Below are 13011 nucleotides of genomic sequence, written 5' to 3'. Positions count from 1 at the left end.
GCTGGCAGCAGCTGCCGCAAGTGTTGCACCAGGCCCATGTGGGCAGAGGAAGGCAGCGGCTGGTGGTGTGCTTGGGAGCACTGTTGCTAATTTGCCTGGTGCCCACTGCAGGTCAGGGTGGCTTGCTGCATCACATGCACTGGGGCTAGTCTGTCCCCAGGATGGGGCCCAAGCTGCAAACCTTGTTACAGTCCTCCATTGCAGTCCTATCGCCTCAAGAAGAAACTGTTGGCTCAGAGCTTGCAGGCTATTCTGTGCTAGCGCCCAAGACCTTGGCCTTTGCTTGGGCGCCCCAGAGCAGGTCACTCCAAAATGTCTGGCTTGAGCAGAGTCTAGGCTGCAAGGAAGAGATCTGGAGCTGCAGATAAGGCAGGACAGAAGCCACTAGGGACACAGCCATCTGCCTGGGAACTGCAGGAGCTTCACCTTGTAATAGGAGATGCTAAAATTAGCTGTGTTTTGGGTTCCCTTCTGGAGCTCCCTGGGGTCTGCTTAGCGGCTGTCTGCCGCACCCAGGCGTGAGCATCCAGCACGCTGCCTCCTGCACGAGTTCTGCTGGTTGCGCAGAGCGGGTGTTGCAGGCCTGAACTCGCTTTTGGACTGGCCAGGGGAGCCTGCAGCAAGGGAAGTGATGGGGAAATGTGCATCCTTTCATCAGAACAGTGCTCCTCCCTTGCTGCGTTTTGCTCTCCTTATTTCTCTGTGTAGCACCAAGTCCAGATTAGGGATGATCTGGCTGTGCAGACAGAAACTTGGGGTCAAGCTCTGACTCTAGCACAAAGCTGGCTAAATGCAGAAGTGATTATTGTAAAGAGAAATTGTTTAATCTCCACACTGGAAACAGAAAAAGACTTTGTTTAACATGCAGCCAGAACATTTGCAGGCGGTCTGATGGGTAGATTTTTTGTTTTGTTTTGTTTTTTAATAGAAAGCGCTCAAAAGGTTTGAGTGCATCTGGAAGCTGACAGGATAGGAAGCTGCCAGGAGCTGGGATCGCCCTGCCTGCTGGCCCCCAGCCCCTTCAGTGCTGCACTCTCTGCGTCGTGTTGCAAGCTCCGAATTTGCGCACCTGAGCACCTGCTACACCCTCTCCTCCAGTCACCCTGCGTTGAGCCCCTCAGTGAACCTGTGCCCCCACAAATCTGGCGCTTTGGTTTTCTCTCCAAGACGCTATGCTTACCTGCTTGGTGCCAGGGGGAGGGGTGTCTTTTCTAATGGCTTTCTCTGGCCAGACATCCCAAAGGATGTTTCCTTAGTTGTATGTTTGAGTGACTCTGCCACAGTGTGATTAGCTCCCTCAGGTTTGTCCTGAGAGGCGTGAGGCCTCTGCAGTGCATTCCCTCTGGGTCTGGTCTGGCTTTCTACCAAATCAGAATGTTCCTGAGACTGCAGGAAGCTCATTTCTGCTCCAGTAATTTTTAAGCTGCTCTAGTTTGTTTTCCTCCCTGATGTTCTGCCTGCTCGCTTCTGGGGTGCGCTAGACGCTGCATGTGTTGGGACAAGATGAAAGCTGCATACTTCACTGTCGGTAAAATCTGAGCTGTCACCCCTGTAACACCCAGGCCCCCAAGATGGGAGCACTGTGCTCTGGCATCAGTCTGGGACGTGTGGCTCTGCGTGACAAAGCACCACTCTCGGGGTCCTTTACATTCTGCAGGGCTGAAATGACCCAGGACTGCCCTGGAACTGGCAAAAGTTTTGCACAAAAAGGTGGTGCATGGCTCTGAGCAGAGAAAGAGAGTCCTCCTTCAGCTCAGCATGGTGCCCTAAGGCACTGAGCAAGGAAGCGCTGGAGGTGGCCCTGGCTGCTGTTTTCTCCCGGGAGCATGGCTGCTCTGGCCAGATTTGGGGTTGTTGGGACTTTCTGAATGTGGGAAGAGTGCTTGGGCTCATCAGAGAAGTAGGAAAGGGGCACTAGGTTGATGCTGCCCCACTGTTACGGGCTTTTTTTGCTTCCTTTCAGGAGCAGCACTGGGCCATGCCACTGCCTCTGTGAGGTCTCTGCTCCCTGCTAAGCCAGGGAGATCCCCATTGTGTTTGCCCACCAGCCACTGACTCTGCTGTATGTGCAAGGTGTTAGATTCGGACCTATTTCAGGGTCCTGCTCAGGGCTCTACAGGAGGGAGGCTCTGCGCTGGGAGGGTGCTCCAAGGCGGTGTGCACTGGCTGCAGCCCCGGAGCTGGTCAGGAAAGCGGCCGGAGGCTCCTGCCTGCACCAAGAAAGGTGTGGAGGCTGCAGATGAGGAGGTGACAGCCAAAGTCAGCGCGTGTTGACTGCTGCTACTTGTTTACCTCTTTGCAGGCCTGCAACCCCGTTGTATTTCCGTCCCTGGGGAAGTGACGGATCCCTTTGGCTTGCTTGTAGATTCTGTGCAGGGTCTCTTTGCTCTTGGATGTGTTTGGAGTTTGCCTGTTGACATTTATTTTCGCTAAAAGGGTCTGGAGTGAGTGGCATAGTAAGTGGTCCAGAGCCATTAGCCTTCTACAGGCAGGTGGAGAGCTGCCTCCCACGATCACTGATGGGAAACTGGCTCCTGGGAGAGACTTGGGGGTGATGTGGTAGCAAAATGGAGGAGCAGCATGCCTGCTGTCCAGGGGCTCTGACTGGCCGTGCATGCAGCCACCTGCCAGGGGTATCATGCTGTTCAAGCCCTGCACATGCCACCGTGCGAGCAAAGCACCACGGGCCAGTGTTCAGGGGAAGTGCAGGACGCAAGGGCTCAGGACTGCTTGAAGCTTTTCTCTCCCATTTCTTGAGTCGCAAACCACTTCCACGTGGCCTGGCAGGCCCCTGCAGGGATGTTGTTGGTGAATGCCAGGACAGGTATGCATTGGTATTTTGAAGGTGTTCTGCAGAGCCCCAGGGCTGCGCATGATGGATGTTTAGATTTTATTTATTGTATCTTTTATGGCTAAGGCAGATGCCAGGAAACTGTCATACATGCTGTACTTGCAGTGGGCAGTGCTATGCTTTGAGAGCAGGGACTAATAACTGAGCAGGAGTGGGAGCCAGCGTTCCTGGGTTTCTGTCTTGGCAGGAGGAGGTGATGACACCTTAGTGCTTAAACTGGAATTTAAGACCTTTGTCTCTGTTCTTCAGCTTGGGAGACAGAGGAGTGGAAGGGGTGGTAAAGGAATAAGTGGAGGTTAAGAGGATGCTGGAAAGTAGGAGTCCTGGATCCCTGACATCCTGTGGGTGACCTTGAGCAGGTTGCAATGTACCTTTGTGTCTTGATTTCTAGTGTGTGCAAAGTGGGGTTAATGCTCCCTACCTGCCTGGCATCACTGTCTGTTAATGAGATGCTAATGAGAGCAGGCAGGGCAGGGTGTTCAACACCTTCAGGGTTGCTGGCTTCAGCCTGGGGGCAATATGTGGTGTGCTGAGGTGCCACGCTCCTCCTGCTGCTTGGCTTCCCCTTGCGTGGGAGAGGAAAGAGCTGGGGCCCTAGAGCTGGGGCTTGCACTGCCTGGGAGCAGACAGCCTGGACCCCCACCCTGCAGCCCCATCACACTGGCCCATGGGAGCATTCAGCAGCCAGAGGTGGCTCCTGGGGCTGCAGGAGGCCTCTGCACTGGTACTGGAAAGCCGAGAACAGCTGCCAGCCTGACAGCTTCAGGGCATGGCCTAAAACCAAGACACAAAACCCGTCTCTGTGTGGGCATGGATCCAGCCTTCCCATTGGACTCTGGCACTGATGCAGCTGTGTTCAGGTAAATACTGGAACGCAGGGAGTATAGCTGTTTGTCTGGTAGGGACAGATTATTCGGAGAATTATGTAGCTCTTTAGGAGAGGATGCATCTGCGGAGAAGCAACATGAGACGCAAAGGCTGGTGCAGACTTTTAGTGGCTAGCCCCCCTGTTTGCTGGCACCTGTAGGGTGATAGCACTGACATGGCTGGGGTGGAGGTCCAGCAGATGGGCAAGGCATAGTCCTTGGGGCACTTGATCTGTCTGTACGCATCCCGTCCTGATGCAGGTGATGCATTCATGTCTGCTTATGTACATGTTGGTGGATTTGGGCTCTCATAAGCCTTCACCTCTGAGGTGTCCAGGCAAGGGCAAGTGACTTCTTGGAGTGTGGGAATGTTTATGCAAGATCAGAGGGTGCTGCCCGTGGTGAGGACGGGTGCTACGGGGTGCGGCTGCTACAGGGTGCAGGTGGTGGGGTGAACACTGCTGAGGATCCTGTGCATGGTCTCTCAGCTGGATGCTGCAAGGGTGGGCACAGAGGGAGCCCTACCTGTTGCCAAGGTGGCTGCTGCACTTTGATTCTTGTGGGTTTTGGCCCACAAGAGCTTTCTGGGGAACATGGTAGGGTGTCTGAGGGCATATGCAGTGCAGGTGCTGGTGTGGGAGTGACCTGCCTCGGCTTGTACTTGGTGAAAGGGTTGTGCAAGGACAGGATGGCCGCATGGAGGCGTGAGGAAGGGTGAGGAGGAGGCAGGCAAGACCATCTCGTGGAATTGCAGCAACAGCATTTCTAAGAACATGGTTGTTTGCAAGGCAGGAAGCTAGTGTTGTCTCAGTGTAGTTTGGATGTGCCTGGCAGAGATGCACCATAACTTCACTGAAGACAGATGAGCATAAATAAGTCAGCTCAAGCCAGCTTGTTGCTGAAGACTGATGAGGGGGATTCTCATGTTATCAGCAGAGCTGCAGCTCTGAGAAGATAGTCAGGGAGGATGAAAAACAGCCATGGTAATAGCTTACTTTTTTTTCAGTGAAAACCCTTTCCAGGATGTCGGAGGCAAGCTGGATTGCGGGGGAGCATGTGCGTCCCTGCTGCTGGCCGTTAACTCTGCTGTCTCGTGTCTTCTGTGTGAGTCCAGGCTGGGCTGGTGCAGGAGAACCCTGCTGCCTGGTTTGGCTGTGGGCTTGGATCTCCTGAGGGGGGCAGAGGGAGGCATGGGGACTGGATTTCTTCATTTTCCATCTGGATGGTTCCAGCTCCCTTTCTGCCCCATTGTGAACTGTAGGACCAGAGGCTGCTTCTGGCTTGCTTTTGCATGCACCACTGTAGTGTTTGGGAACATGATGGACCTTGACTCAGGTGCTGGCAACTAGTAATAAGCCTAGCTCTGGGTTGTTCATGACATGGGTCCAGCTGTGGCCAGCCTGTGAGATGGTCTTTGCAGCATACGGGTAAATGCATTCCAGAAAAGGAGGGGGCTGGGCCACAGCATGATACCTCTGGCCCTCACCTGTTGGCACAGCAGCTCCAAGAGGTGCCTGAGACAGGGAGGAGTTGCTGGAGGCAGCAGGGCGAGCTGTGCAATGCTCTTCCTTGGCCCCCTCAGTTCAGGCTGGTCTTGTGCCCTGGAGTCATTTCTGAAGCACAACCTACCTTTTAACTACAATCGCTGCTGGGGGATCTCATTCCTTGTAAATTACTACCTTCTCTGTGAGCCTTGTCAGCCCTTGGCCCTGACCATATTTTGCAGCAGGTACTTTCACAGTTGGTTTTAATATTTCCTATGAGCAGTTCAGGGCTCTTCTCCCCATCCTGCGCCTCCTCCCACTGGGGAGGTGACTGGTGCTAGGGCTTGTCCTCCCAGGCAGGGATGCTCTGAGTCTAGAGCTGGAGGTAGAACTGGACAGTCTATCCCCCACAGGTCTTCAGCTGCAGTATCTCCTTTCCAGGGGTACCTGTAGGTAGGGCTAGGCTTTCTCTCCTTCCTCCCTTCTCTTGGTTCTGTAGCTCCCAGCCCCTTTGCTCCTGGCCCCGTTCTCATGTCCTGGGTCCTGCTTTTTGTCAAATTGAACACGATGTCAAATTAAAGCCATCACAGGAACAGTTAGAGTGAAGCACCCGGTTTAATGAGGCAGCGTTGAAAATCAATAACTTAATTGCAGCCATTTGATGGACTTTTATCCAATTTATAGTCCTCCTGCCCTGCTACGTGTAGAGCATGAGGACGTGGTGCTGTGTCTGGCTCTGGGCAGGAGGCAGGTTCACCTCTCCTCGCCCACAGCCGCGTCCCTGCTCAGGCTGTCTGCTGCAGAGGTGGTGCTGGAGCAGGGACCAGACCCTGGCCTGCAGGTTCTTCCATGGGCTAGAGGTGGCCACATGGCTCAGGACTGTTAGAAAGGGAGCAGGTGTGGTGATAACACCTTGTCCCCTGGTCTTCCCTCGAGGGCCCAGCAGAAACGGCCCCTGGGGAAGCCGCAGCTGTTCCCAAGCTATTCGGTCCAGTGCTCCACTGGTGAGCAAGCCCTGCTCAGTGAGCAGCCCCTGAGCTTCCCACAGCTGGTCCCTTCTGGCACAGAAGGCGTTTTCATCCATGTTTCAGGAGACCTGGCTTCTCAGGCCTTTGGGGGAGGTGTTCTGCGCTTGCACACAGCTATTTGCTCACTTCCATGAGCATGTGCAAGCTGTCAGTGTTGGCCCTGCTCTCCTGTTGTGCTAGCCCCTGGCCCCGAGGTTTGTGCTGCTCTTCTTGCCTCCTTCCTGCTTTTATCTGTTTTCCTTCTTGTCCCTGCTGCAGGCACATCTGTGATGCAGGTGATGGCATCTGATGCTGATGACCCCACATATGGGAGCAGCGCTCGGGTGGTCTACAGTGTGCTAGAGGGCGAGCAGCACTTCACTGTGGACAGGCAAACAGGTGAGCAGCATCCAGCAAATACCCTGGCTTGAGCTGGGGGTGGCCTGGCTGGAACGGATGAGAGACTGGACCCTGGTCACGCACCTGCATTTCTGGGTGCACCTGCATGCGTGACCAGGCCTGCACCTTCATGCTAGATGTTGGTGCTGAGGTACCTGCCCTGGGTGCTTATGCCATGGGCGTTGGAGAGGAAGCACTAACGGCTCTGAGGCTGCTGCCCAGCTCGGTGCAGTGTCCTCGTGGGAAGCGTCCTGGAGCAAGATCTGCTCCCAGCCTGGGTGCCCTGCCTCCACCGCCATCCACAGCTCCACGCTCACTACCCAAAGCAGAGGTGTACTATAGGCACGTAAAACCTCAATGTGAAAGGTTTAAATACTACCAGAGGGCCCTTACCAAAGGCTGCATTGTTATCACCAGGGCTTTGATTAAAGGTAACACTTTAATTTAAGGATCGGTTTATAAATGTTCTATTAATATTTAATGAAAGAACAGTAGAAACTGCTCCATTCCTTAATAACTTATAATAGAGCCTGTTGTAAAATGCCTCTGTAATAAATCCCTAGCAGATGATGCTCTGACATACTAGTTAGAGTAGACCATAACCAGGAGATGTTGGGGTATATATTCTCCTTGCCTCCCGGGAGTGTGACTCTCATTACCTTTAATGGGAGCCTTGCAAGCTTGCTAGGGAGGGAAGACACTCAAACGCTAATAAGAGGTATTTAAGGCACAAAGCATGCAGTAAAGTACCCACAGTTTAATGAATAATCGTGGAAGGACAAGCTTGCTGGGTTGCTGTAGCTCTTGTTGGAAAACTGGATGGTGAAGTCCCCTCACCTTGTTGCTGAGCAGTGGTGGCACAGGCTGAGGTGACCTAGACTGAAATGCCAAGTCTCTGTCAGACTGACCTGAGTCTGGGCTAGTAGTGATTTTTCTAGTCTTTATTTATGTAAGTAAGAATAAAATGAATTCAGAGGCTCCAGGGTAAGGAGTATGTGAGGAAGATACATGTGCCTGAGCCTCTGCATCTGTGTGAAGCCATGCGTCTCCTGATGTGCGCAGGCGAGCCACTCACAGCTGAGCCTGTGTCACCAGCCCTGGCTGCTGTTGGAGAAAGGCTCGAATTTGGGGCAGATCCTAAGCACACCTGGCACCAGTGCTCGGGTATGTGGTGGAAACCACTGCTGTTTGGACAGCGGTTGGTGCTGTGGGGGATGGACAGAAGCAGGCTGCTGGGCTGCACCTGCTCTGCCTGGCCCTGAGCTGCCCCCATCCCTGCTGCTGCCCAGACTCTCCTCTCTCTAGTCTGCATTGTTTTATTTTTAATGGTAGTGGTAGGCAACAACAGGCTAAACATTGAACATTCACGTCCGGGTGGGATCCTGTTAGTCTGAGATCTTTGTGCGAGTGGAAGCCTGGAATCGGGCTGCCAGGATGAAGAGGTGCCACTGGGAGCACGCGCAAGCTAGGACATGCAGAAACTCGGCTTCCTGCAACAGCATTAATGCTGTCATAGTAAGGCATAAACTAAAATGTGCCCTGTGGGCTGTGGTGTGAGTTAATGTCGCTCTGGGAATCCAAGCTTCTTGATTCCTTGACTTTTTGTGTCTTAATTCTCAAGCTGGCTGTTCCGTACGCAGTGGGGTTGGGTTTGATTTACTGTTCCACTTGCTTGTGATGCATAAAAGCAAAATTGCTGACAGTCTGCAGACGAGCCCTCGGCCCCTCTCAAGCATATCTGTTTCCGGGATATCTGACTGCCGAGCTGGTGCTGAGGCTGACTCCTTGGCACTGTCCGCAAGCTGCGGACAGCCTTTCGTAGCGGCCTCGCCTGGGCTTCGAGAGCACCGTGTGCGCTCCTGCCCTGCACGGCAGGACAGCCACAGCGAGTCCTGTGCAGCCTGTGGCCTCCTGAGTAGTGAGCTATGCCCCTCTCCGCCACAGCTAGCCTGCGTAGATGCACTGCTCGAGGCACAGCGAGCCCTGTGCTCGCTGCCAAGCGGGAGTGCTGCTTCATCCCATCCTGCTTTGGCAGCAGCTGGTAGTCGGAGCATCCACTGGAGCAAACCTCGTCCCACTCCCATCGTGCACTTGAGTAGGTCTTTGTGCTACTACAGTGGAATCCTGGCCTGGCTCCTCTAGGTGGCCCAGCTTCTGCCCTGAGCGTAAGATTTAATTATCCGTAGCAGCAGCATAACTCTCGGAGCCACCATTGTTATTAATGGCCATAAAAAGAACCATAAAAACCTGGCATGTTACATTTCTTGTAATATATGATAATGAAGAAGAATTCATTTCCCCCTTTTGGCTTTGACCTGCTTCTCCGCCTGTTCTTGCAGGTCCATACATTCATGTGCTCCCTTGTAGCCCATGGCTCCTTCCAGCACCCTTGTTTCTTTGCCTTTACAGCTGGGTCTTTTGCATTGTCCTCTGTAGTGTAGGTGTTGCCCAAGTGTGGCTTGCACATTTGGGTACAGGGATGATGTGTGTAGGTTGCTTAGTTTGTCTTCTGATCTTGGATGCCACTAGCTGTAGTATTCAGCTGGGGTTTTGAATTCGATGGAGCTTTTGAAGGCAGGACCCGAACTGGATACCTGGAAAGACATGCTGCATATAGGTCCTGCCACTGAATAAGACCTGCCTTCCCTGACTACCAAATGTCCCAGAAGTCTTTTTGTAGGAAGACTAGCAATTAAATGTTTCTACTAGAATAATGGGAGCTGCAGAGAAGTGTACCCTGGCGTCCACAAATCCTTAAAGAACAATGCCAGTTCCTACAATATCAAATGATGGTTAAAAAAAAAAAAAAAAAAAAAAAAGCGCAGCTGATACGTATGAGCTTTACTTTCTTTCATATAATATGCCAGTCACTACCTCTTGTGCTAAGAGCTGAATTTCAGCTGCTGAAACTGTCTTCAGGTTTGTTTTCAAATCAGGTCCTAAAACCTACCCTGTATGTGTTGAAGATCTGGGTTGCCTTTTTTTTAGTATATGGGTGTGTAGAGCTCTGTGTGCACGAATTTTGGAGGTGTGATCTTCAGTGGCAGCTATAAGAATATCCCATGGGTTCCTTGCAGTAGCCAGTTTGCCTGCAGGCATCAGTCATATTCTGGTTTGTGCTGCATGCCTGTTCATTCTTCATTCGCAGATAGGGTGCAGCTGATGAGTAGTGTTGCACTGTTACGGGGCTGCTATGCTCCAGTCGAGACGGCTGTGCTTTAATGGTAGTGAGCATGTATGTGTGCTGCAGAATGTTCTGTGCGAGACACTCATATCCTCTGAGAAGTGTGCCTGTAGTTGCGGTGGTGGCTTTCTGGTGTGACCTGATGGCTTTCTGGCATGGGTAGTTCAGAGAAAGGACTGTTTCGCTCTGTTGCTCCTCTGACTTTCTGCTCCCAAACTGGTGGTTTGTGGACCCCGGCAGCATGATGCTAGGGAGCGGTGGCAGCTGGGCTGTGCACCGACCACCAGGTACCACAGAGCCAGGGCACGATCGATGTGGCAGCATGACAGCGCAGCATTTGTTGCAGCTAGCAGCCTCCCCCAGCTCCCGGCTCAGCAAGCCCTTGCTTTGCTGGTTTTGTTTGGAAACAGCTGCTTCAGCCATCAGTGGAGGGTGTTGGTGCGCTGAGCGTGCCGCTCTAGGCCATGATTGCAGGGAGCCTTTCTGACTCTCCAGCAGGCTGCCGGCTAGCCATGGGGCAGGCTAAAGGCTGCAAGGGCTGTGGCTGGGTGTCGAGCCCTAGCTTGTTCTAGACAAAGGCGTTGGAGCTGGCGGGAGTTCGTATCCTAGCTCCAGGAAGCTCCACAAAGCTCCCTCATACTCGTACTTTTCAGATGCTGAGATGGGCACAGGGAGTATATGATTTCCAGTGCATTTATGTGGGATGAGAATGTGTGCATTTAAATTTGCAGGCCAACCTTTGCATGTTGCTTTTAAGGTGTTATTCTGAAAACCTGTTGTTCTGCTGTATATAGAGAAAAGGCAGAGGGACTCGGAAGGTTAATTGAAATGCAGCCTGGTGTCTATTGCTTTTTAAAAATCATGAGTTTTAGAGCCTGTCTCCTGATTTGGTGACTTAACTGGTGAGGGCTCAGAGGCACTCTTGCCAAGGAGAGCAGGACAAGAAATACTGGCTTGCTAGGCTGAATTTTATGGTTATTTGTGTGCAGTTGTTGTTTCACCCTTACCGGTCAGCCTTGACCTGTGGCTTGGGGACCATGTCCCCAGTTCCAGGGTGAGGATATACTGGGAGATGAGTTGTTGGGAACGTGCTGCATGCTGGATCTGGTTGGACTGTTGGATTTGTGTGATGTGGTGGAAGGCAGAGCGAGTTTCTCTGCTGCTCTTGCCAGTTTGTTAAAAATGCTCCTCAGTGCTTGGGGACACAGATATTGGTATGTGCATGTTTGTACACTCTCACAGGTTTTTGCGGGTCTGTGCCCCATCCCGGAAGATTATTCACCAGAGCTGTGCACAGGGACAAGTGACTATGAGCAGGGGTGATGGAAGTCCACAGGGGCCCCTGTGGACTTGTTTCAAGGTGGTTGCTCCTGTCAGCAGGACTGAAGGTTAACAGTCCCTTTCAGAGACTGGTGCTTTAAGGAGCTTCAGTTCTCTTGGGACAAATTATGTTTGATCTTCCTGAGGACATTAGTGTGTATTTACTAATATATAGTGGAACTTAATATTACAGGACAAGAGGGATTTAGTTCCATTTTTTGTCTTACTGCTGTCTTTCTGCTGCTGGTAGAAGGGAGGGGACAAAGGAAGGGCCAAGGCTGCTGGGCCCATCAGTCTGAGCTTGCTGCAGATCCTTTCCCCCGGGGCATCACCACCTCCACGCTGGCCTATGCAAGGCTGATTCCAGCCAGGAACTAGCCTTGTCTCTGCAGGTGCTGCCCCCATGGCAGTGGGGCATGTTGCTTTGAAAAGGACTCATCTACCTACTGTGACAGGCATTGCATTAGAAATCTGTGTGGCAGCCTGAGCAGGGTGCAACATCCCTGAGCCCCAATAGTTGTATGACTCTGCACCCTTCCCATTAACACTGCTAGTTAGCTGGAGTAGGCTGATGCATCCGTACCGTTTCCATTGCTGGATCTCAGCTCCTGCACCTTTTTTGCTAAAACTTTTTGCACCTTCTGCCTGCTGCTTTGCTCAGACTGCCTGTAGCCTCTGGCTCCCATCCTGAGTGGATGCATGAGAAGGGGTCTATGCAAGTAGGGTGGATGAAGTGCTGGTGCTTGGGGCTAAGATCTCATCTGCAGTGGGCTGACCTCCTCCAGGACGTGTGCTCCAGGCAGCACTTCTATCTTGGCCAATACACTGGTATTTCCATGTCTCGCAGGTATGCGTGGGCACAGGTTAAGAACCTGCAGGTGCTTTGCCAGCCCGGAATTGATGCAGAACCGTTTGCTTTAACAGGCCAAGGTGCTGGGAGGGGTGAATCTCACTGTTGTCCCCAACTACCTAATGGGAGGGTGTAGAGAAGTCAGAGCCAGACTCTTCTTAGAGGTGCATAGCAATAGGACACAAGGCAAATGAAGAATTTTCTCCTTATGTCCAATTGTTACCATAAAGGTGCTGCATCTCCATCCTCAGAGATGGTCAAAACCCAACTGGACATGATTCTGAGTAATCTGATCTGCGTTTAAAGATGGCCTGCTCTGAGCTGTGGTTAGACAAGAGACTTCCCGAGTTTTTTTTCACATGTGCTACTCCATTATTGCCATGGTTTTGTGCTTGGCTGTGGCAGGGGACGTGATGGTGACGACTACCCCCAACTAAAATGTGCTTTGTCTGGAGGGTCTCCAAGGATGTGGACTTCTGAGCTAGAAGTATCTAAAAGCAGAATAAGCCCATAACGATGGGATTCCTGGAAGGCAGTTACCTGCTGAGCATTTTGTCTAGCTTTATTTTTATAACCCAATAGTGTGTGCTGTTGAGCAGATTTGACGGTATTTGTGTGATGCTGTGGGTGTCCCCTTGCCTGGTAATTACACTGATTAATCTGGATCGTGCTGGAAAGCCACATGTGCCTTGTACCAGAGGGGATGCCATCATGTATATGTATTATTAAACTCTTAACAGATGCTGTCAAGAAGTTGGAAGATGGGTCTGAGTTGGAGGTGGTTCTTGCTATGCTGGCAGTGTGCAGGAAGGGCAGAGTTTCTTTTTTCTGGCTGAAAAGAAGGTACGTTTGTGGATCTTGAGAGATGGTGACAAAGACTTCTGCCCAGAGCCGTGCAGGTCCCTGCCTCTTCTGTCTCTGTGCCCTGAGAAGGGATTTGTTACTGCTTTTGCAGAGCCCCCTAGGGTCAGATTTGGGAGCAGAGGCCCATCTGGCTCCAGGAGGTGAGACCGTGCAGGTTTGCTGCTGGCAGGTGTTTGTGCCAGCGTG

At 52.2% G+C, this 13011-nt stretch overlaps 1 protein-coding gene across 4 annotated transcripts in view; it reads left to right on the top strand.

Moving 5' to 3' along the window:
• Window positions 1-13011, top strand: part of CDH22 (cadherin 22) — a 127505-nt gene that overhangs the window by 80583 nt on the left and 33911 nt on the right. For all 4 annotated transcript variants that reach the window (XM_068912093.1, XM_068912089.1, XM_068912091.1 and 1 more), the window contains exon 4: window positions 6488-6607. In XM_068912093.1, coding sequence (XP_068768194.1) covers window positions 6488-6607 — 120 coding nt within the window. The remainder of the gene's footprint in view (window positions 1-6487; window positions 6608-13011) is intronic.

This window comes from Struthio camelus, chromosome 18, assembly GCF_040807025.1.
Source record: "Struthio camelus isolate bStrCam1 chromosome 18, bStrCam1.hap1, whole genome shotgun sequence".
NCBI lineage: Eukaryota > Metazoa > Chordata > Aves > Struthioniformes > Struthionidae > Struthio > Struthio camelus.
This window is presented reverse-complemented; position numbering and strand designations above follow the sequence as displayed.